Source organism: Euprymna scolopes, chromosome 19 (assembly GCF_053919585.1).
Source record: "Euprymna scolopes isolate OS-2025 chromosome 19, ASM5391958v1, whole genome shotgun sequence".
NCBI classification, from domain to species: Eukaryota; Metazoa; Mollusca; class Cephalopoda; order Sepiida; family Sepiolidae; genus Euprymna; species Euprymna scolopes.
In genome coordinates, this window is record NC_136500.1 from 102,696,687 (window position 1) to 102,720,830 (window position 24,144).

At 36.3% G+C, this 24,144-nt stretch overlaps 1 protein-coding gene across 6 annotated transcripts in view; it reads right to left on the reverse strand.

Annotated features, from left to right (window-relative positions):
• The window catches only part of LOC145239861 (mucosa-associated lymphoid tissue lymphoma translocation protein 1-like), a 754,570-nt gene that overhangs the window by 662,485 nt on the left and 67,941 nt on the right, over positions 1–24,144 (reverse strand). For all 6 annotated transcript variants that reach the window (XM_080103424.1, XM_080103426.1, XM_080103427.1 and 3 more), the window contains exons 2-3: positions 18,747–18,900; positions 3,400–3,560 (exon numbers count right to left, since the gene is read on the reverse strand). In XM_080103424.1, the coding sequence (XP_079959550.1) occupies positions 3,400–3,560; positions 18,747–18,900 (315 nt within the window). The remainder of the gene's footprint in view (positions 1–3,399; positions 3,561–18,746; positions 18,901–24,144) is intronic.

The window sequence follows — 24,144 nt, forward strand, 5'->3', positions numbered from 1 at the left end:
GTGCTGAGATTGGCGGTCAGGATGGAACGCAGTGAACTGCGGTGGAAGCGAGGAAATGCAATTCCAGAGGCTTCCAGCATTGTTATGCGACGAACAATGTTTTCCCTATGTGGTTGACTTGTTGGGCACTTTCCGGTGTGCGGTTGGCTTTGTGTGGCTTGTGGAATGCAAGAGACACCATACTGCATCGTATGATGTTTGAAACCTTAGAATCTGTGCAGCAGAACGATCCGGCCCGGGGAAATTGGTGTGTGGACAGCAAAGAACTGAATGTATGGGTTGATGCTAGCTCCCTAGCAATTGGTGCAGCCTTGGAGATGTGTGAAACTGTGTTGGAAGATGCATGTTGGCTGCGATCTGAAGATGACTCTCAACATATCAACTGGACGCTGTATTGAAAGGCATCCATTTTGCTCTTCAGTGGCAGAGCAAGGTGCTACACATAAAGACAGATTCTGTCTGCGTGTACCATTGGGTCTCGGACACGCTAACTGGAAAGGCGCGAGTACGCACCAAGGCAGCAAGCGAGATGCTTATTAGGAGGCGACTAAGCACACTCAAGGAACTCATGAAAGAGTGTGGGCTGACAACGGACATTACACTGGTTCCATCAGCACGAAACATCACTGACCAATTGACACGAGTACCACAGCGGTGGTTTGAGGCAATGAAAAAGAAAAACGGGCTTGACTCGATGAGAGGCGTGGTTCACACAGACGAGCTGGATGAGAGTCAAATCAGGGCTATTCAGAAAGGTAGTGGACATCCGGAGGTGCGACGCACTATCTACTTTGTCAAGAGAAGTTGCCCAACCACGACAAAAGCAACCGTTAAAACGGTCATAAGGAAATGTGAGTAATGTCGGTCCATTAACCCAGCACTGGTCAAGTGGGAAAAGGGAAAGCTGGAAGTGAACGAGAATTGGCAGAGAATTGGAATGGATATCACGCATTATTGCACCTTCCATTTTTTAACTCTAACAGACTGTGGTCCATCGCGTTTCTCCATTTGGAGGAAATTGGCAAGGCAGGACTTGGCAAGCGTGATTCATCAGTTGGAGGCAGTGTTCCTCGAACGTGGCTTTCGAAAACCTTTTAGACAATGACATGGCTTTCTGCAGCAACATGTTCCAAGCATTTGCACATAAATGGGGAGTTCACTTGTGATGCCAGGAATGGCATAGCGGAGCGATGTCACCGTACAATGAAATGAATAGCGGCTAGAATGCGCTGTCCCATACAGGAGGCTGTCTATTAGTATAACATTACACCAAGAGACGACACATTTCCCTTCACTGCGCCTGCCAACAGGATTTATCGATACGAAGTTCGAGTAAAGGATTGGTCAATCTCGCAACTGCGTCCCCAAGTCCCAAGAACAGCTCTTACCAGGTTGGAGATCACATGTGGGTCAAAAGATCGCAAAATTGATGTACCACGAGGTTCGGCAAGGATGAGGTGACCAAGGTAATCAGCCCTCAATTGATTTTGGTGGACGGTGTGCCTCGCCATGTAAAAGATTTGCGCCCTCGCCATTATGTTGTTACATCGGAGGAAGAGGAATACAGTACGGTGTCTTCTGAAAAGACAAAGTATGAAGCAGGACGACGGAGAGGATATGGAGCCATATAAGGCACATACTGAAGAAGCGGAAGAGGAATCACCTGTCTTGCCTTTACAAAGGAGTACCTGACAAAGACGGACACTGCCCCCTTGCCCCGATTGTGAAACACTGCCTATGGAACCGACTGGTGGCAATAACGGTGGTCATGGGGAAGATGGCAAGGAGGAAGTGCTGCCTCCGGTTCTTCGAAGAAGTACCTGACAAAGACTGCCCCTTGCTCTGTTTGTGATCATGAGATCAGGGGGGGGGTGTAGCAGAATTAGCAATAACCGAAATGAGGGGAAATAGAGAGCTTACCTCGGATACGTCTGTTGTGTTTCAAGCTGAGTGGAAGAGAGAGTTCCAAGATGGCGTCCATGGGTTTTTATTAGCGTTGACCTCATGCAATTCTCGTAAAAATCGCGTCTGCTCTCGCGCGATTATGCAAATATACAAAGGCAGGACGCTGGGAGGCAGTGCCTGGCAGATTGTGTGTAGGTGGTTCTGGCGATTGGATTGTTCTTTGTGACGAACCACGTGTCTGCAAGAAGCGAGGTCTTTTTTTTGTTTTTTTTTTCTGCTTCTTTCTCTACAGTTATTACAGCCAAGAAATGCCTCTCTTCTGGAGGTGGGCGATACTGACTATTTCCTATTTGTGTTCCTGATTTTTTTTTTTTGCCTACTACATTTTGCTTCAGATATATATTGATTTGCATATCAATGAATTAACTGCCCCAAAAAGACATAATGAAAAGGTGAGAGGACGGGTAGTGGTTGGCAGCTACCAGAACAGATGAATGTAAAATATTATGAGCATGTTGTCAATTATTTTATTTTCTTAATGATATTACACTTTAAAAATAGAAATCCAAGTTGAGAATTTTTGTGAGTAAATGGATAAATGTTTGCTTTCTTATCAAATTGAGTTTTCATTTGTTTTTATATGGTCCAAATCTGAGTTTTCAATTAATAATCTAATAAGATCATTAAAAATAAATTTTGCCCCCAAATATCCTCGTCAGCTATATCGATATCCCTGATGGATGAGAGTGCATGAAATTTGAAATTGGAATCCATTCCCCTCTCGAAAAGGAGGTGGTACCACCTTATTAACTGTGATGGTTCTAAATAATAAAAAAGCACTAACCCTAAGTCTAAGTGGCAATATAAATGAAAGAAAAAAAGAAATAAAAAGAAAAAAGTCAACAAAAATTATGTGCACGGGTTGCATAATGAAACTGTTAAAATTTGATTTCAAAAGTTAACAGGATTTAACTTTTGAATTTTTACAATAAGAGAATGATTAAGTCAGAAAGTTAACAATCTCTTTATTGGCATCGTTCTACAAGATGCAGAATAACAAATTTAAACATTTTTTTTCAGTAGCTTTACTTTCTAAATGAAGTATTCATTTTCTAAAAAACAAAAACAAAAAATAAACAAAAAAAAAAACTAATGTATAAAGAAATAAACAAAAAAAAACTGAAACTGATATCTCAACTAAAATTACCTCCCAACTTGTATACATATTTTCAGCATGAAATTTTTTTATCTCTACCCTTGTACTCTATGTGAATGAATTGTTGTATTACAATCCTGACTATATTCAAATATTTACTTTTTAACAAAGTGAGTAGTTCTATTGATTGCCATTGCTTTCCTCAATTCTTTTTTTTCATGAATTGATATAAAGTTTTTGGAACTGCATGAAAATTGTTGTTTAGGTGCATTCATTTAGCTGTGATGTGTAAGCAATACATGAGAGATATGCATTTTTAGATAGAAAAGCTGACTTACCATAATTACGCACATCTTCTACGAGTGACTCTTGCTGCAAACCATTCAAAATTTGTAATAAATCTCGAATTAGAAAATTTTTGTTGATTAATTTTGTGATAATTACATCAGTTGGACTCCTATGACCAATGTAGTCTGAACAGGCATCAATATCATTTGGACTGTAGAAAAGAATTGAAGACAATGTAAAAATTAAAATCTTTCATAATTTGTTGTTCATTCATGCAGATAAAAAGTTTTAAATTATTTTTTTTTAAATGATGAAATTTATAAAGAGTAATTAAAAAATATATTTAAAAAATCACAATTAAATAATTTAGATATAATTAAATTAAAATTTTATAATTGTAAGTAGTATATGAATTACATTTGCTTTTGTTAATAGATTTCGATTTCAAAAAAATATAAGCAAGACAATAACTGAGATGGAAAATTATTCAGCGAAGTGACATTTTTTAGTTTAAAAGTGTTTGAAACATTACATATTCAAATAATAGTATGCAATATTACTTCTCCCATGCGTTTCTCATGTGACTAAACTGATTGTTTTACTCAACTAGAATTTAGCTATTTGTGATAGGCATGAAGAAACAGTTAACTATTAAGGCGTAATACATATATCGCGTAGACCAGTTTCTGGATCAAAGCTTCTTTCTTAGTTCTTTCCTAGATGAACATAAAAGATTATCAAACCATAACATGTTTACTGATTATTTTAAATTCATAATTTTCCCATCTATATTTTGGTTTAATCCTACCCTTGGTGACATTGCTTTACTTCACATGACCATGTTTGACTTTGTAGTCTCTCAACAGATGATAACATTTTGATGTTTTGCAGTTTATGGATGATCCCAGTATGGAATGTTAAAAACAGGTTTTAATTCTATTCTGAGTTCTCTCTCTCTCTCTCTCTCTATATATATATATATATATATATATATATATATATATATATATATATTAGTGTTGGGATGATTCCTAAATTTTTTCTGATTCCGATTCCAGAAAAATGTTAACAATTATGATACCAAATACGATTCCGATTCCGATTCTCATGGAATTGTTGTTTTGAAATATATCATTATATAATCGAAAGTTTTTGTGTAGCAAAAAAAATTGGTACAGCGAAAAAGTGGAAATACAATTAAGGGAATTTCGAAAACAATTTGATTTTTTTCGTAAAATTTCTTTCATTGAAGATAAAAGTCAAGACAAATATTTTAACCATGAATTAAACATGCACCATGAAATTAATAGCATCAATTTCAGGAGTTATTTTATATATTAAAAAATATAAAGAAAAAGTCATGATTAATTCAACAAAAATACAATAACATCAAATTTCAAGGAGAATAACATGTTTTGTTTATCTTTTGATATTCATTTTTTTTTGTTTTATTTTCTCTTTATCTTCAGTAACTCTTTAAAAAATTTAACTTTTTTGTTTGCAGCTTCAATCGCTAGCTGATTTTTATTCCACTTTCTAGAATATTTTTTATTTCTAAATTAAATTTAAAAATAACTAAATCTTTTATTAAATTTTTAGTTTTTACATTCAATCGTCTCAAATTATTCCTATTTATTTATTTGACTTTTTAAAAAATATTTTTAACAAGTATAATGTTATTTTTTAAATCTAAATAAATTGGTTTATTTCTATATTTATTTTTATTATATAACTAGCTGAAGTATCCGGCGTTGCCAGGTTGTATTTGATATACTTGAATATTCTGTCCTTATACATAAATACCTGCTTTCCGTAAAAAAATATATGTAAGAAATTAAAAAAGAAAAGTTTTATTTTCGAAGCCTGTAAATAAATATTTTGATTCCACCTGTCATGCATTTGACTATATTTAAAACCATGCAGATATTCGCATTTATTAATACAAAGACATGATGACAAAATTTTTTTTAAAAAATGCCTTACTACCACCAGCTAGAATCGAAACCGAAACATTTTGCGTTCCAGATGCATTCTCTACCGATGCTGGTATCAAGACAAATATAACTAAATCTAAAGAAGAACTCTTGAAATCTTGAAAAAATTAATTTATGTGCTCATGCGCAGAAAGAAGTATAAACATGTCAGCCGGTAGAACATTTCGCATTTCAACATGCCGATATGTATGCGTTATTCACCAACCCAAACAAAGATTGTATGCGTTATAAAGTATCCTTGGTGCATAATTACTATTTCTTGTTAATTGCAGTGCTATGTGACCAGTAGTTTAAGAGCTTGTCTGTTAAATATTTGCATACACATATGTCTACTATTTTATTTATATAGATTGGTTACAAAAACTTCTATTTCTATGAAAATGAACGTCTAATCTGAGTTACAATTGTCATATAATTATTTGAATGCAGTAAATGTTTCAGGAAACTTTTCTTAAAAAAGAAAAAACAGCACAGAACCATGAACATACATGCAAAAATTTTCAGAAAAATACAAAATAATAAAAACGCAAGCATCGGAAAAATTTACATTTTTTGTTTGAAATTAATCTTTGTTCATCTTATCGATAAATGAATAACACACACATATGCATGTTTTCATATATGTAATGTAACATCCGAAATTCTTTTAAAAAGACCCAAATAAAACGCATGCATTTGGAAATGTAAGAATTTTTGTATACAATTCATATTTGTTTATCTAATCGGTTAAAGAATAAAGAACATATATAGATATGTATAGATATGTATTCGTATATTTGAGTAACCGTCCGAAATTCTTATGTAAATAAAAGAAAAACGTCTGAAATTCTCAACCTTACAATCAGGGTTGCGGAGTCGGATGGTAAAAGTCCGACTCCGACTCCTAGAATTCCTAGGATGCCGACTCCGACTCTGACTTCCGATTCCAACTCCCGACTCCAACGCTGACTCCCGACTCCTTTACTCCTATGTTGAAATCTATTCTGCAAATCCATATACCAGCCTCCCACATCTATTCAGCATTTTATAATTACTTTTCATGTAAATCATTTTTGAGGTTTAACATTCACTTGTATACCAACTTTATTTTTATTTTTTTCCTCACGTCTACTCCTAACAAGGTGTATCACCACTTGGACGTAAAAGGCTACTATTTGGGACCACGTCGTGGAAAGATTAACAAGATATTAGTTTATGTAACATTTTAACTTTTGCATATCATTACGACCAGGGAAGCAGGTAGCAGGAAGGGAATTCCAAAGTGTAGCTGTTTGAGGGGAGAAATTATTAGAATAGAAAGCTTACTGGCATCTAGGAATGTCAACAGTGAAGGGGTGAGATCTTATTGCTAAGCGGGTTTGTCAGGGATATGTATGGCGAGGGGGTACAATTGCAACGAGTTCATCAGAACACATTACATTAAAATATTTGTAAAACAGGCACAGAAATGCAACATTGTGGCAATGGGACAAGGGCTGGAGCTTAGTTGATTGTGAGACTGATTAGATTGACAACTTTTTTTGAGTCGTATCCAAGAGGGAGAGGCTAGTGATAGATGCACCAACCCAGATATGACAACAATACTCCATGCATGGGCGAATGGTGGCCTTGTAGAGGTACAGGATACTCTCAGGTGTGAGTAGTTTTCTAGCTCGATAGAGGGAACCCACCTTCTTTGCAGCAGTGTTTGCAATGACCTCTATGTATTTGTTCCAGTTTATATTGCCTGCAAATGTTAGACCGTGGAGTTTGAAGGTAGAATTCTCAGGTAGGGTGTTATTTGTCATCGATATAGGCGGTTGGAGAAACGTTTTGTAATTGTTAAAGGAGAGCAACTTAGTTTTACTAGCATTAAATGTTACCATCCATTTCCGGCCCCATTCCATAATGGTCTGAAGGTCATTTGTCTTAGATTTATGTACATCCGTTCTTTTCTCATGCATGTTATCATCAGCAAATATAACCATCTCGGACACAATATTATCAAGGAGGTTGTTTATATATATCAGGAATAATAATGGTCCAAGGATCGACCACTGAGGCACTTCCACATTAATCTTATGCTGCTTGGATGCAGATCCATCAATGACAACCTGTCTGTTTCTATTATCTAAGGTGGATCTAATTATATTTAGTATACATCCAGTTATAATGTACGATTTAACTTTCATTAACAGCCCTTTATGCCAGACTTTGTCAAAGTCCTTGGGTATATCACGGGCTACAGCTATAGCTTTGCCTGCCTTATCCAGTACATGGTAAATGCGTTCAGACATGAATATTAAAGTATCTGCAGTAGGATGACATTGCCTGAATCCATACTGTTTGTCAGAGAGAAGATTTGCTTTTGCGAGGTGGTGAACTAGTGCTTGATTAATTAAGGTCTCAAAGATTTTAGTGAAGAGAGGAAGAGACTAATGGGGCGATAATTGAGAGGGTCTGTTTTTTCACCTTAATTCCTGTACACTGGTACCATGAAGGCCATTTTCCAGCTATTAGGGAAGTAAGATTCAGCAAGGAATTTATTGTAGAGCTTGAAAAGTATAGGGGCTAGCTCAGCTGAACATTTCTTAATTAGTATAGCAGGGTTGAGATCAGGCCTTTGAGGTGTCTAAATTTTTTATGATATTGCAGACATGAGAAGGGGAGATTTTTACATCATCTAATGTGGCTTCAGTCCGCATAGGGAAATTTGGGAGAGAGTTGTTTGTTGGACACAAATTGCCAGGCAAGCAGGTCCACCTTTTCCATTGTCGTGCATGCAACCTTCTGGTTGTTGCTCAGTGGAGAAATTACTGATTGCCCCCTATTCACTACACGATTATAGATTTTTCAGAAATCATGAGTTCTTATCTTTTGTAATTCTATGCGTCCCCCGATCATTTCAGCATACTTTCTTTTGGCTGTCGCTATTTCTCTCTTACAATGATTTCTAGCATTTACAAATTTTTGCCTATTTCTATTTGACTTATGACGTACAAACCAGCAGAATGCATGCTGTCTTTGTGCAATGGCAGCTGCACAATCTGTAGTGAACCATGGGGGTGAGTGGGGCTTGCTATATTACTTCCGTGTGAAAACATGTGCTTCAAATGCCCACTTTGCACAATTCAGTTTTCTCATTGGCACAATGTTCAGCAGGAAGCGAGAAGATATCAGTCCATGGGGCACCTCGGATGTTTTCTCTAATGGTTTCCCAGTCAACCCTGTTGTAGTACCTTGTTGTTGTGAGTAATGGTTTCTCACCTTAAGGTTGGGATTTAAATGTGATGTCAACTGATACCACTAGGTGGTCTGTGTTTCCAAGTGGACTGTGGCCATTAGTCACACAGTCCACATGTACTGTGGTGAGGAATAGGTCTAGAAGTGAAACCTGCTGAGGTTCACGATCTGGTAGGCGAATTGGAAACATTACTATCTGCGTGAGGGAATGGACTATAGAGAAGCTATTAGTAGAGCATCCAGCTGCATCTGTGTAACCTGAGAAACCAAGCCAATTTTTATGGTGGACATTAAAGTCACCAAACACGTGTATTTGGGCATTACATGGAGAGTGCTGCATATATACTATCAGAGACATGACCGATTAAGGTACAATCCTGGCTTAAACGATAGAGAAAATATAAGTAACTAACACAGTGATAAAATGTTAGTTGAAAGTGCATAAAGGTCTGGTCATCCGATTCAGGATTTTTCTCTCTAGTTTAAGGAAGGGTGCTATGAGTATAGACTCCAAGCCTGTGCATATATTTATCCGAGTCCTTACAGCAAAGAGGGAGGAATCCTGTTACGTTAAAGTAAGTGGAGGGGATTGAAGAATGTTAAGTTTTTTCACTTAATGCTAAGATATCCGGGGAGTTTATTAAAAAATAAGACTCTACATCATCTGACCCCACGGATATTTGTGAAAGCGAGCCTCAAGGGCGGAGGCGAATTGGCTTTATTTGGGTGGTTATCTGGTTTTATTGTGATATTCGTTTGGGTTGTCATTTCATTACGTTTTTGTTTAATGTCAGGTTAGGGGAAAAGTGTTGAGCAAAGTGGGCCGGTTTTGACATCAAGTATACACACAGTGGCCCATTAGCCGAGTCTTGTCTAGAAGTTGTGGTCTTGTGAAAGCCCACCAGATATAGCAGCAGGATCCCTTTCTATGCACGGCATGGCACTACAACTATCCTGATATCATACAATTGATGACAGAGCAGTCAGTCTAAGCATTACCAAAGGGTTAGGGCTCCTGTACTGTCAGTCTGAAACAGCAGCCAGACAAACTGTCAATCAGTTACCCTCAACCTCTCAGACAAGACTGGCCCAAATAAGTGCAGTGAGCACAAGTGGCATGCAAGCAAACCCAATTTGCTCAGTTTCTGAGAGAAAGAGTGAAATTTAAAATAGGGAATAGGGAACAGCATTCAATGTCCGAAAACAAGGCCAAACACAAGGCGGCTTTGGTGAGTCCCTGGTATTGTATCTCTGGTTTGGCAAAGAAAAAGTGTGAAAGCCGGCAATAGGCAGAGCCTATCTACTCCTTAAGGTTTGCAAACCAGGAATTTGTTTGAGTTACAACTCAAGGAAGGTTGTCGACCATGACTGAGGAGGCGTCCTTCTGCCAGTTTTATTATCAGTTTTTTTTCTCTTAGATGGATGAGCTGACAAGATCTACAGGTCCATCACACCGAGAGGGGTAACCATGCGCCTGGTTTCTACACCAAGTATTTTTGCGTCTCTGCATGAATGAAGATAGTGAGTATCTTAAAGTTTTTCTCTATTCTACATAAATTAGCATAGAATTAGAGATAGATTCCCCTCTTACCTTTACAAGAAGTTGTATCTTTCATTAATGTGAGAGAATCAATCTGTTCTAGCAGCTAATTTTTTATAAAATAAATGAATAGAATATTAATAATAATTACTTGAATATGTAAGAGAATACAAAGCAAAGAAACCAAAAGAAATGGCGGGACTAGATCTACATAAAGAGGTTATACACCACATGGTTTGCAAACCTAACTTGCCAGCAAACCTAAATTCCTGGTTTGCAAACCTAACTTGCCAGCAATCACTGTAAAAAAAGCAATAAAGAATGCGAGAGTTGTATGCTCAGTTCATTAAGTCCAAAGTAGCTGAGCAGCGGCTTGGTTAAAAAATAAATGCTCTTAACTTGGTTTTCTTCAAGCGACCCACATTGGTCCAGCTAAAAAACCAGTGTCTCCACTTTGAATGAATTGAGGCACAAAGATAAGCGTTTGTTTGAGAGCAGTAAGACTAAAAGGAAGGGAGAGAGTATCTGCCTTAAGACCCAAAATGTGTGCTTTGATTTTAATACTTCCTTCTTTTATTTAATTGAAACGGTATAATTTTCAATTTCTGTATTAATTTAAAACATACAAACTCATTTAGCAAAGGTGATGAATGCTAGAAAAAAGATGCGTATTTTCAATTTTTCTATTCATGTATTTTCATGTATTGCTAACTATTACTAATATATTACAAACAAGATGACATGTGAGAAAAATCTAGGAAAATAGAGCTTCAAGCGTGTAGATAGCACGGAATATAGAAATGGAATAAAATTATACAATAAAATTAACATGGTCTTCAGGGTGGCGTGAAACCGTTCTAATGCTCCTTGTGATTGAGGATGGTAAGCGCTGGACTTTATATGGGTGATTCCTAATTGCTCTGTAACTTGCTTAAATATCCTCGACATAAATTAGACCCAGTCTGTATGATTCTCGGTAGCCCCATCTTGGAAAAAAATTTTATCAGGGCGTCCACCACTTTCATTGTAGAGATGTTGTGTAATGGGATTGCCTCGGGGATCCTCGTGGATGCACACATTATAGTTAACATAAATTTGTGGCCTGTCCTGGTTTTGAGTAATGGTCCCATGCATGATTACTCGACTAAATGGTTCTTCCACTGCTGATATAGGTTGGAGCGGGGCCAGAGGAATGTTTTGGTTGGGCTTTCCTGTCTTTTGACATGTCCCACAGGTTCTGCAGAACTTCTTTATATCCCCAATAATCCTTGGCCAGTAAAAGTGTCTGGTTAGCTTTTCTAGGGTCTTATTGACCCCTAGGTGACCTGCCAATGGTACCTCATGCGCGACCTTCATGATGTCCTCCTGATATATATTGGGAACCATTACTTGTTCTCGTGTCATTTCTTCTGTTCCTTCCCCTATCTTGGGAGCATTCCATTTCCTCATTAGCACTCTATTGTTGAGGAAATATTGGCTTTTTGAGTCTCGAGAATGCTCCTCTCCAACTCGACAGGGGTTCCAGGTATCATCCCTTCTCTCCTTCTGTATTTTTCATCCAGCGAACCATCGTCTACCTTCTTTATGGTCCTACTTCTTGTCATTATCCCATCTCCTACGTCCTTCTGTCTCATGCCTTGTCTGATTTGGCTTTTGTTGCCTAATTTGACTTTTGGCAATGTCATTTCCTAATATCATGGCCACACCAATCATCAGAAGGTCGTCAATTAATCCTACTGTGACCTCTCCTGAGCCCCAGTCCGATACTAGGTGGACCTTGAATAATGGGACCGTCATAGGTTTGTTTCCTATGCCCCTAATTGTAACTGATCTATCTGTGGTCCTTATCGCGTCCTCAGGCATATGTTTCCTTTTCACTAGGGACTGGGACGCGCCCATGTCCCTGAGGATGTTAATGGGTTTCCCTTGACTTTCTCTATCTCGGGCAATAGATCCCTTTGATATGAAGTATTCATACGTTTCATCTATCCCTCGAAATATTGCCCCTTGTGGCTTGCCTAGGATACCCTGATTCAGTTCAGTGAATCGCTTTGCCTGGCAATTCACAGCTAGGTGACCTCACTTCCCACAGTTGAAGTACGCTATTGGTCTTGCTTCACTTCCCAGTAATGGTCAGTTTGTTGCATTTGGAGGGATCTTGATGGGCACCTGCAGATTGTCAGTTGTCTCTTTTGTCGTGCAATGCTCCCTGACCTGCGGATGCATGGGTCCTTGGGGTTTCGTTCTGTTTCTTTTATGTATTAATATGTACTCATCTGCCGCTATGGCTATCTCGAGCACTTTGTTCCGATCAAAGTATCCCTCTCTCAGCTTGACGAACTCTACATGTGTTTGCCCCTTGCTTTTTCTCAAGTTCCTAAACTTTTGTTGATAAGCTAATTCATACCGTTTTAGCATGGCTGCTTTTACTATCCCGTAGTCTGCACAGTCTTCCGCTGGGAGTGCCATGTATGGTTTCTGAGCCTTGCTGCTTAATGCTGTCTGCAAAAGCATTGCCCAGCATTCTCTCGGCCAGCTCATGTTTAGGGCGGTTCTCTCGAAATGTTTGAAGTAGTCATCGACTTCCTTCTCCACAAACTTCGGGACTAGGCGCACTTGTTTCATCATATCAAACTTGCTCTGTCTATCTTCCCATGTCTGATGAGCTATACTCAGCTCGCTCATTCTAATTTCTTGCTCGATTCTAGCCTTCTCTATCTCCATTCTAGCGATAATTCTGTTTTTTTTAAGTTCGATTTGATCAGGCATTATGGTCGTCATCTCTGCTGGTAATTCTTCTAGTATTTCTTCCTCGAAGATATCATTGTCCACCATGTGCTCAGAGATCACTCTTATCAACTGTCTGGGGATGGGGTTTTCATAAATTCATTTATGTCTGTCATTTTGTCTTACTCGTCCGTGCACAATGTCTAAATATTCCACGAGGGTTATTTACCAAGCGGTGAGATGACACTTACTTGGTGTGTACTGTCCTGTAGGAGCCCCCATGTGACGATATGTTCCGGTTGAAAAATCCCAAAAAGGAATTTATCCCCCGAAACGTATCGTAAAATAAAAAAAAAGATGATGTACGTGCTGGCTGTAAAATTATCACAACCCAGTAGCACTTACCCAGGTTCTGGACAGTACTTCCGTCATAGAATTTCCTTATAAGATTCACGATCGACATAATACTAGGCAATGAATAACGGAACAACATGGTTGTTTATATATTATGCGCACGTCATTTATTGTGGGTTAAAAATTCAATAATCAAGACAAAATATTAAAAGAAAATAATAAGAAAACATGCAGACAGTGTCCAACGGGTCAAAAGAGGGGGGGGCCACACTAAAGAAAACAGTTCAAATGAATATAGCCTCTTTTCTTTCCTTCCCTTATCTTTTTATCTTTTCTTTTTTTTTTCGCATGGAAAATGGTTGAGTTATGTGAAGCAGTAGAAATCTTTCAAAATAAAAAAAACAGTTCAATTCAGCAAGTCAACATTCGTGAATAGTACTAAACTGTGAGAGCGTGCATTCAACCAATGATTAGGTATCCGACAAAATTCAATGTTCTGATATTATAATGTGAGGCAGTCCCATTTCGCTGATGTGTGAGTCAATATCCTTCGAAGTTTGCTTGTCCACTTGTCTTCCCTCGTGTTTCTTTCTCGCTTGTTTCTCAACCACCGACATTCAGCTGTGTCCTTCCCATATCTTGATCCAAGGTAATTTCATAATTCTGATGAATTCCCTTTTCGACTCCAGGGATAAGGCTCAGTTGAGAGAGTCGCCATTTCACCGATGGGGTGTCTAACTCGCTTCCTTTTATGGGTCGATGCATGGATATTTGGTTGTCGCATGTCTCGATAGCAATGGGGTGGTGTGGGGGTGTCTGGCCGATAGATATTCAAAATGAATTTAAAAAGAGAGGGGGGTCACTTCTGCATTATGCCCTGTTTTCCTGTGACAACGGATAATGTGTTTATCGCAGAAGAGGTCACCACCTTAGCGAGATCAGTTCGTCATGGTGCATACTCAGATAGCATGTGTTGTTTGCCTTTTAGACGTCAACCGGTTTTATATTCCTTGTGAGTTGATTTATATGTAAACTTTTGCTTAATTCTCGCTTGATCTTGCGGAGAGATCTCTTCTTTGCTACAGCATTCTTCTGTTAAATTTTGGAGAGTAAAGTTTTGATTCTGCTCTATCTTTGTTAGTAACCGGGTTCTCATTTGTTTTTTTGGCAAGGATGTTAAGCCTTGTATGAATATTAGACATTTAAACATGCCGGACATTATCTCATGTAAACGGAACTTTTCACAATATCTATTCACTGAAGTTTTAACATTTTGTAATCCTCCAAATCTTTTTTTGTCAAGTTTTGGCATTGCTTAAATATGGTGAGCTTTGTTCCCAAAATATTTTTAATATTAATATTTTTAATGTTAATATTTTTATTGTTTCTTGGAACATCACTTTATCAGAGTGCCTTTGCAGGATAAAGTTTGCATATTTTTCATGTTCTGAAAGTATGTTTGAATGTGACTTCTGGTCTGTAAATAAAACTGACGACTGAATTTATTATCTACTTTTGTGAAAAAGTATTTGAGGATGCTGAACTGTTCTAGCAGTTTCTCAAATCTGTTTTCCTATTGTTCAATCTGTTTTCCTGCCATTCTGTATTTTACTCAAATCTTTTTTCCAACTTTTCTGCTTTGTTAATTTCTTTGGTTTTAGAAATACCATCAAACAGATTCTGAAGCTCTATTGATTTTCTCATTTTAATTCTTGAACCACTTTTTAGATTTATTGTTAGTTCGTAATAAATTTGAATCCTTCTCTTGCCAATCTATTGGTTTATGATAAATTTCAGTCCTCATCACTAATCTGTTATATCGCACAAAAAAGAACGATAAGACAGTGAAAATGTAGAGACCTACTTTATTAAGACATATTTACAATAGTAAGTGTGAGCTACAAATCTGTGTTAATGGCCTATGCATTCTCCTGTGTGCTCCACACACCTTCTTTTATATCTCTGGATGACTGGAAGCCAAGTCACAACACACAAACATGCAAAACTAGACAATTGAAGGGAAAGAAAGAAGAAATGATTGTTTTTTTTTTGGGGGGGGGGTCTTATATTATTTTGTTTATCTGACACTCATACTTATCTTTTTTGTGTTGTATGTTTTCCAAAAAAAAAAAAAAAAAGAGACTATTCAAGGTCTGTTAATGTTTTGTTTTCCTTGTCATTTCTCCTGTGTGTAGGAGAGAGAGAAAAAGAACAATTAAGCAGATGTTTTAAAAGAATAAAAATAAAATTAAAAGTGCAACAGCCAGTATGTGTCTTTAGAATAACCTCCCATTTTTAGCACTATAGTAATGGCTTCGTGGGAAGGATTAGTATTTCAAAATAAAATTGGAGTCTGTGCTGATATCAGCTTTAGACTTGCAGTAACCATACAAAAGGGTTGAAAATTAGACAAAAGTGTGGAGTAACCTATCTGAAGGTGAATGAATTCCAGTTTTTTTTTGGTTTGAAGAAGTAAAGTAGAGAAAATTAAATGACTAAAAAGAAAATATAGAGAATGCTAAATAGGGGTTTATGTTTTTGCCCGGTTTATAGATAAAGAATAAAATGAGTGATGAATGGAAGAAAAAGTGAGCATAAGAATGAGAATGCTAATTATATGATACCATGTGGCCCCCAATAAGTCATCAACCCAAACATTGTGTACCATGGACTTTTCCTTCATCTTTCATCATTCTAGTTTTGACCATGCTGCTGTCTTTTTCACACTGGTGACCACTAATGGGGAGTCCATGGGTATAAAAACAAAATGCAACACAGAGAAACAAAAAAAAAAAACATAGACTCTGATGCTTTACATATATATTGATTGGATGATAGCTGTGTGTCCCCATCAACCTTCTACATGCTAAGGCCCACATCTACGTCCTTTTGAAGCTGGGTTTGTATGTTGCTGTCAGTTCATCTCGATCTCCCAAAGCTTTCCCAACCTGACCTAAGCCACGATCCGTCTTCAATTGCAGCCAGTTCTCCACTGATCAAGCGTCCAAATGAACTCCAGTCAAGTGTACTGTCATGAAGTATCCAACTTACTACTGTCATAAAACATTGTAAAGCCCTTTGCCAATCCTCAGCATCATAAAACTCATTGTCAATCCTAAAGTACCCACAAACCAAATCTAAATATATCTAAATGTCCATTGTTTGATCCCTCCATTACAATCATTGGTCACACACCAATTTAAACCTACTCTTATTTCTCCTTTGTTGGCATTAAGAAAGAAATTCCTATCTATTGTCTATTGATAAATATTTTTGTTACTCACTAAACCTACTCCCTTTTCTTTTGTTATATATCTTTTGCCTTTTTTTCTACTTCCTAGCACTTAAAAGCAGTGGGTCGACCATAGTATCACAATTATACAGATATGGAAAATACCTTTTTTTAGTATATTTTGAATATACAATGTTAAGGAAGTGTGATTCTAGGGACGTTCCCCCTGAAAGTGTTAGAAAGTGAATTAAAAAATATAATGGGAGGAAATAGTTAATTAGCAGAACAAAAGTTTTAGAAGTGACGTAAGTAGAAAGACAATGAAGGAGATGGTGCATGCAAAGGCAATCAGAAATAGGATGGTTAATCAAGTTGTGGCAGTGACTGAAAAAAAAGACTGGACATAGAGGTCAGTATATTTACAGTTAGTTTATAGACAATTTAGGAGTGGGAGTAAGTTTTATGGATAGTCTTGAGTTGGCAGCAGTTGATGATAGTTTGTAGTTTTGCGACAGTTGGTGAGAGTTTGTGGCGTGAGCCAGATTGGGAGAGCTTTAGGAGGCTGAGATGAGCTAATGACAATCAATAACAAAGAGGGCTCAAGAGACAGCTTAGATGTGGACGTTAACATTTGGAGAGTTATTTTCCACAATGGTATCACACACAAGAACCAGAGTACAACTGATATCTACAGAATGTGTCAAAGTCTGTGTTTTCTTCTGATTTTCTTGTGTTGTTTATTTTTTATACTTGTAAGCTAGAAGTTGTCAAGATGACACGGCCAGAATAAAAGATGAAAGAGAAGAGAATAATGGCATACACAACAACATTGGGAGCAACAGTTGTTGATAAGAAGCACATGGCTTCACAAAAGTAGTTGCATTTCAATGGAAAAGTTTGGAGGTCAACGGTCACTGAGTAAAAATTACACAAAACCATGTGATTTGAAAAGATTCTCTCTTTTTCTCTCTCTTTCCTGAACTTACTCCACCCAGTTCTAACTCTTGCAATTACACCAACACTATATTATAAAATAATAGGGAAAACAATACCTTGAAGAACATAGGAATGTATAATGTGTAAAGACACCAGCAAACTTCTGTGGAATAAACTTAGAATAATAAAGCAAGAAAATTGGTAGATTATTACAGACTAACGGGGGGTGCCCAGCATTGCTCAGGTGTTTAGGTGGTGTAGTAAGGATCCCCGGGAAGGGGGAGGGGGTCAAAACAGTAGCGGGGGTGCCTGGGTGTATGTAGGTGGTGTAGTAAGGAACCCCAGGGCAGGGGGAGAATCAGTGGTAGTAGCAGGGGTGGGGGTAAAATACCAGTAGGCCGAGGTGTTAAAAAAACAAGTGTAGGCAGGCAAGCTTGAATTTGTAACGCAAAAGAGAAAAAACAGACCTGATGTCTTAGTTGATGTCTCTATCGCCCAACTGGAAATTAAGGCTAGTCAATCGAAAAGAGAGGATGACTTGCTTAAATGACAATGCAAAAATAGACCCCCCTCCTTATACAAAACAGCAGAGTTTAGGGTAAAGGAATTAATGTTTTGGGCCAATTTTTCAATATTTGTCGTTCAAAGAATCAATACTGGTTTCATTAGGTTCCATCGCCTCTGTCAAAAGTTTTTGCGAGACATACAAGCACATACACATTTTGCCGTGTATATAATAGATTAAAGCTTAAAAACATCAGCAAATAATTCTACTATTGATCTTACAATATCAGGTAAATTATTTATATATCATCATCATGTTGAGTTTTGGCATGTGTTGATCAGCTTTTTGAAATTTGACTTCCAAACTAACCTTGTGTGGTTTTTATTTATTGTTCTTTTTTTCAGCAATCTTACATTATAAAATTATTATAAAATTTAAATAGAAATGGAGTAGAAAATTAAATATCATTTTGGATCCCTTTCATCAGGAAAGAACATTAAATTACGACTATACAATTGACTTCATCTTCAAAAGACTGCTTAATTGCAATTCAGTACTGATTGAAATCTAATATCTTAATAACAGGCTGTTGATTTACTATTTATTAGGTTTATGTGTACAGTAAAACTCCTATTTTGTGTCATAAACAGAAAAGCATTGCTAAAACAAGATAAGAAAAATACTCAAATACGAAAACTAAATGCAAACAACTGATCACTGTTAGAATTAAATAAAGAATCAAAATTACAAAGATTATGCAGAATATTTCAAGAATTTAAAAGAAAATGAATAGAAATATAAAAAACTATTAAAAATTAAGATGAGGATATGAGATCAAATAAATCAAGAAAAATAATGTTTACAACAAAATCTGAAAAGAAGCTTACCTTAATTTAAACTCCGTTCCATCCAACAAAGTTATAAACATCTGCCAACCATTTACAGTACGGGAACTATCCAAAATATCCCTCATACGCGTTGTGAGTTTTAGTGGCATTTCCCGGATGTTTTCATCCAGTTTTCCATTTTTACAAGCATGTTCTAAAAATAAACAATAGGAAAATAAAGATTAAAATGCTTTTTGAAAAAAGTATGACAGTGAATAATGCGTCATATACAATTCCCAATATTTCATTTATCAGTCAACGTCCTCTGAATTGAATTTGTGCAAAATGTTTTGTTCTGTCCTAATAATAGAGAACATATTACAACATCTTTTGCCAACAAACTTAAAATAGGTATATTATAAACATTATGTGTTGATAGCAGCTACAGGTCTTTGTCCATATTATTTACTTCCTAAATCAATTAGTTGTAGATGACAAGTCATTTCATACCTACTTATTATAAATATATTCAATCTTTGGATATTATCAGTTGATGACAATTGATTTTCATATAGAATCCTAAAAAGAAGATTGAAATAACAGAAATGAGGAGGTAGGTTCAAATAATCATTCTATAATACTTTGCTTCTAATTCCAAATAAAATTTGATATCTATCCATATATAGTTATTCCAAGTCCAATTCTAACTCTACTTGCAAGAATTTTTACAATAAAACTAAAAATGAAAATCTTTCTCGTACAGTAAAAGATGCTAGAACAAAGGTAATTATACTATATAGAAAGATACTACTCTCCCTAATAGCAAACAGTTGATGCATATAAATTTTCTATTAATTAGATTAAATGTAGAGTAAAAATTTTTTTTGACAATTAAGCATATAGTTTTAACATTACAGGAATTATTACATAACTATCGGGGGTACCTGGCGTTGCCCAGGTGTAGTGAGGTGTATGTGTGTGTGGGGGGATAAATTAAAACAAAATGGAAAATAAATAAGCGAATGTAATAAAACTGTTTAAATTATAACTTTTTTTTCAAATTGGAAAAACAAAACCAAAAAAACGGTGAACATGATGCAAAATAAAGAATAAGCGAACGAAAAAGGAACTGCATAAATAACCCTGTTTAAAAAATCGGAAAAACAAAAACAAAAAAAACAACAAACATGATGGAAAAATAAAAAAAATAAACAAACGTAAAAATGGCATAAATAACCGTTTCAATAATATGACTTTAAAAATTGTAAAAAATACATCTGATATCTAGGTTCGAACGTGTAATCTTAATCACTGCCATTATAATGACTAGTCTATGATCGCGTGAGGGAAGTTAAGTCGTTTATTTTAATATTCAAACTAATTCAAGAAAGAAAGTTTTTGCGCATGCCTGTTTGGCTAAATTGTCATGAAGGAACGATTTTTTGCTATCTCTCCCTGTAGAAAAGTGCCCAGTTGAGGGCGAAGGAATTAATGTTTTTAGCCAATTTGTCAATATTTGTCGTCTGAAAGGTCGAGCTTCAAAACGATGCCAATTTTGTAAAAATCTGTCGTCTCTGTGGAAAGTTTTAGGCATACATACATACATACATATATACATTCAAACAGATTTTTGCCCTTTCTATTATAGACTAGCGGGGATACCCGGCGTTGCACGGGACTGTATACACAATGAAAAAATTGAATTTGGTTTTGTAATATATTTATTATTCTTATGAGAGAGGAATTTTGTATGTTTATTGTTTATGTATCATTTGCTATTTCGAGCAAAAGAATATTTTACCTACATAAGACGGGTATTACACATGAAATAATTGTATCTTACCTAGGGTAGGTAATTTACAGCATGTATATGCAAGGACAAGTAATATGCAACACATTTATCTCATCAAATTCCAAGCGATGCCAGGTATTTTGCTAATAGATATTCTCATCTATTTATTCAATCCCGGGCACGCTGGGTGTTTTGCTACTATATATCTCAATCAATCTCATGAAATCCTGGGTGACGCAAGGTATTCTGTTAGTATATATTTCAATCAATCTAGTTCAATCCAAGGAAACGCCAAGTATTCTGCTAGTATATATTTGCATCTATCTCATTACATCCGAGGTGACCATGTATTCTGCTTGCATACATTTGCATGTATCTCATTGAATCCAGGGTGACTCCTGGTAATTTGTAAGTATATATGTTGACGTATCTCGTTGAATCCCATAATTCTTAGATTGTTACACATTTCGACAATTTAATGCACATTATCGCTCACCTATCTAAAATAATAACTTTAAGACATTGTATTGGTTGGTTTTTCATTACAAACACATCATCCAAATAACTCACATTTCATCATTTTTCATAATTTTTTGATATGTTACTAATTTCAACAACCATGTCACATGATTTAACTTACATTATTGCCTCCACTCTTACTAAAATAAAAACATTGATACATAGGCTATGGTATGTTACTAATTTCTGCTATCATTTTTCATGAGTAAATCCATATTATCGTCCTACACTCAAGGGAGGTCACTTGCATATTGTAACAATGATTGTATATTAATCTAATGGATTTCGACAATGAAGCTACATCCAAGGGAGGTCACTTGCATATTGTAACATATATACTGCGCAAGCACCTTCTAAATTTTTCACATCGGACTTATACTGCACAAGCACCGTCTAAATTTTTCAAATTGGACCTATACTGCACAAGCAACTTATAACTTTTTCAAATTGGACCTATACTGCAAAAGCACCGTCTAAATTTTTCAAATCGGACCTATACTGCACAAGCCTCTTCAAAATTTTCAAATGGGACCTTTACTGCACAAGCACCTTAAAAATTGTCAAATCGGCCATAGGCACTTGCATATTATAGCAATGATTGTATATTAATCTAATGGAATTCGACAATGAATCTACACCCAAGGGAGGTCACTTGCATATTATAATGATTGTATTATTCTAATAGAATTTGACAATGAAGCTACATCCATGGGAGGTAACTTACATATCATACCAATTATTTTATATTAATCTAATTGTATTCGACAATGAAGCTACATCCAAAGGAGGTCACTTACATATTATGAGAATGACTATATATATTAATCTAATGGTATTCAACAATGAAGTTACATCCAAGGGAGGTAAATTACATATTATGACAATGATTGTATATTATTCTAATGGTATTCAACAATGAAGCTACACCCAAGGGAAGGTTACTTACATGTTATGACAATGATTGTATATTAATTTAATGGAATTCGACAATAAGGCTACACCCAAGGTAGGTCACTCGCATATTACAACAATGATTATATATTAATCTAATGGAATTCGACAATGAATCTACATCAAAGGGAGGTCACTTGCATATTACCCCAATGGTTGTATATTAATCTAATGGTATTCCAGAATGACGCTAAATCCAAGGAAGGTAAGTTGAATATTATCACAATGATTGTATATTAATTTAATGGTATTTGACAATGAAGCTACATCCAAGGGAGGTCACTTGCATATAATCACAATGGTTGTATATAAATCTAAATGAATTCGACAATGAAGCTACACTCAAGGCAGGTCACTTATATATTGTAACAATGATTGTATATTAATCTAATGGAATTCGACAATGAAGCTACACTCAAGGGAGGTCACTTGCATATTATAACAATGATTGTATATTAATATAAAGGAATCCGACAATGAAGCTACACCCAAGTGAGGAAACTTGCATATTATAACAATGATTGTATATTAATCTAATTGTAACTGATAATGAAGCTACATCCAAGGGAGGTCACTTGCAACTTGTAACATATATACTGCGCAAGCACCTTCTATTTTTTTTCAAATTGGGCCTATAATGCACAAGCACCTTCTAAATTTTTTAATTGGACCTTTACTGCACAAGCACTTTATAAATTTTTCAACTTGGACCTAAACTGCACAAGCACTGTCTAAATTTTTCAAATCGGACCTATACTGCACAAGCACTTTCAAAATTGTTAAATGGGATCTATACTGCACAAGCACCTTCCAAATTGTCAAATCGGCCTATAATCCACAAGCAGCTTCAAAATTGTCAAATCGGACCTATAATGCACAAGCACCATCAAAATTTTTCAAATCGGACCTATACTGCACAAGCACCTTAAAAATTGTCGAATGGGACCTATAATGCACAAGCACCTTCAAAATTTTCACATCGGACATATACTGCACAAGCACCTTCTAAATTTTTCAAATTGGACCTATACTGCACAAGCACTTTCAAAATTGTCAAAAGGGACCTATACTGCACAAGCACCTTCAAAATTGTCAAATCGGCCTATAATCCACAAGCACCTTCAAAATTGTCAAATCGGACCTATAATGCACAAGCACCATCAAAATTTTTCCAATCGGACCTATACTGCAGAAGCACCCTCAAAATTGTCGAATCGGACCTATACTTCACCTATATCATACAATCACAGGCGACACTTGGTATTCTGCTAGTACACATCCACCTATGTCATACAATCCCAGGCGACGCCGGTTGTTCTGCTAGTGCATATACACCTACTTTATCCAAACCTGGGCTATGCCGGGTATTTTGCTAGTACACATATGAAACTACACTCAAAGGAGGTCACTTGCATATTATAACAATGATTGTATATTAATATAATAGAATTCGACAATGAAGCTGCATCCAAGGGAGGTCACTTGCATATTATAACAATGAGTGTATATTAATCTGATGGAATCTGATAATGAAGCTACATCCAAGGGAGGTCACTTGCATATTGTAACATATATACTGCGCAAGCACCTTCTAAATTTTTCACATCGGACCTATAATGCACAAGCACCTTCTAAATTTTTCAAATTGGACCTATACTGCACAAGCACTTTATAAATTATTCAACTTGGACCTAAACTGCACAAGCACCGTCTAAATTTTTCAAATCAGACCTATACTGCACAAGCACCTTCAAAATTGTCAAATGGGACCTATAATCCACAAGCACCTTCAAAATTTTCACATCGGACATATACTACACAAGCACCTAAATTTTTCAAATCGGACCTATACTGCACAAGCCCCTTCAAAATTGTCAAATAGGACCTATACTGCACAAGCACCTTCAAAATTGTCAAATCGGCCTATAATCCACAAGCACCTTCAAAATTGTCAAATCGGACCTATAATGCACAAGCACCATCAAAATTTTTCAAATCGGACCTATACTGCAGAAGCACCCTCAAAATTGTTGAATCGGACCTATACTTCACCTACATCATACAATCCCAGGCGACACGTGGTATTCTGCTAGTACACATCCACCTATGTCATACAATCCCGGGCGACGCCGGTTGTTCTGCTAGTGCATATACACCTACTTTATCCAATCCTGGGCTATGCCGGGTATTTTGCTA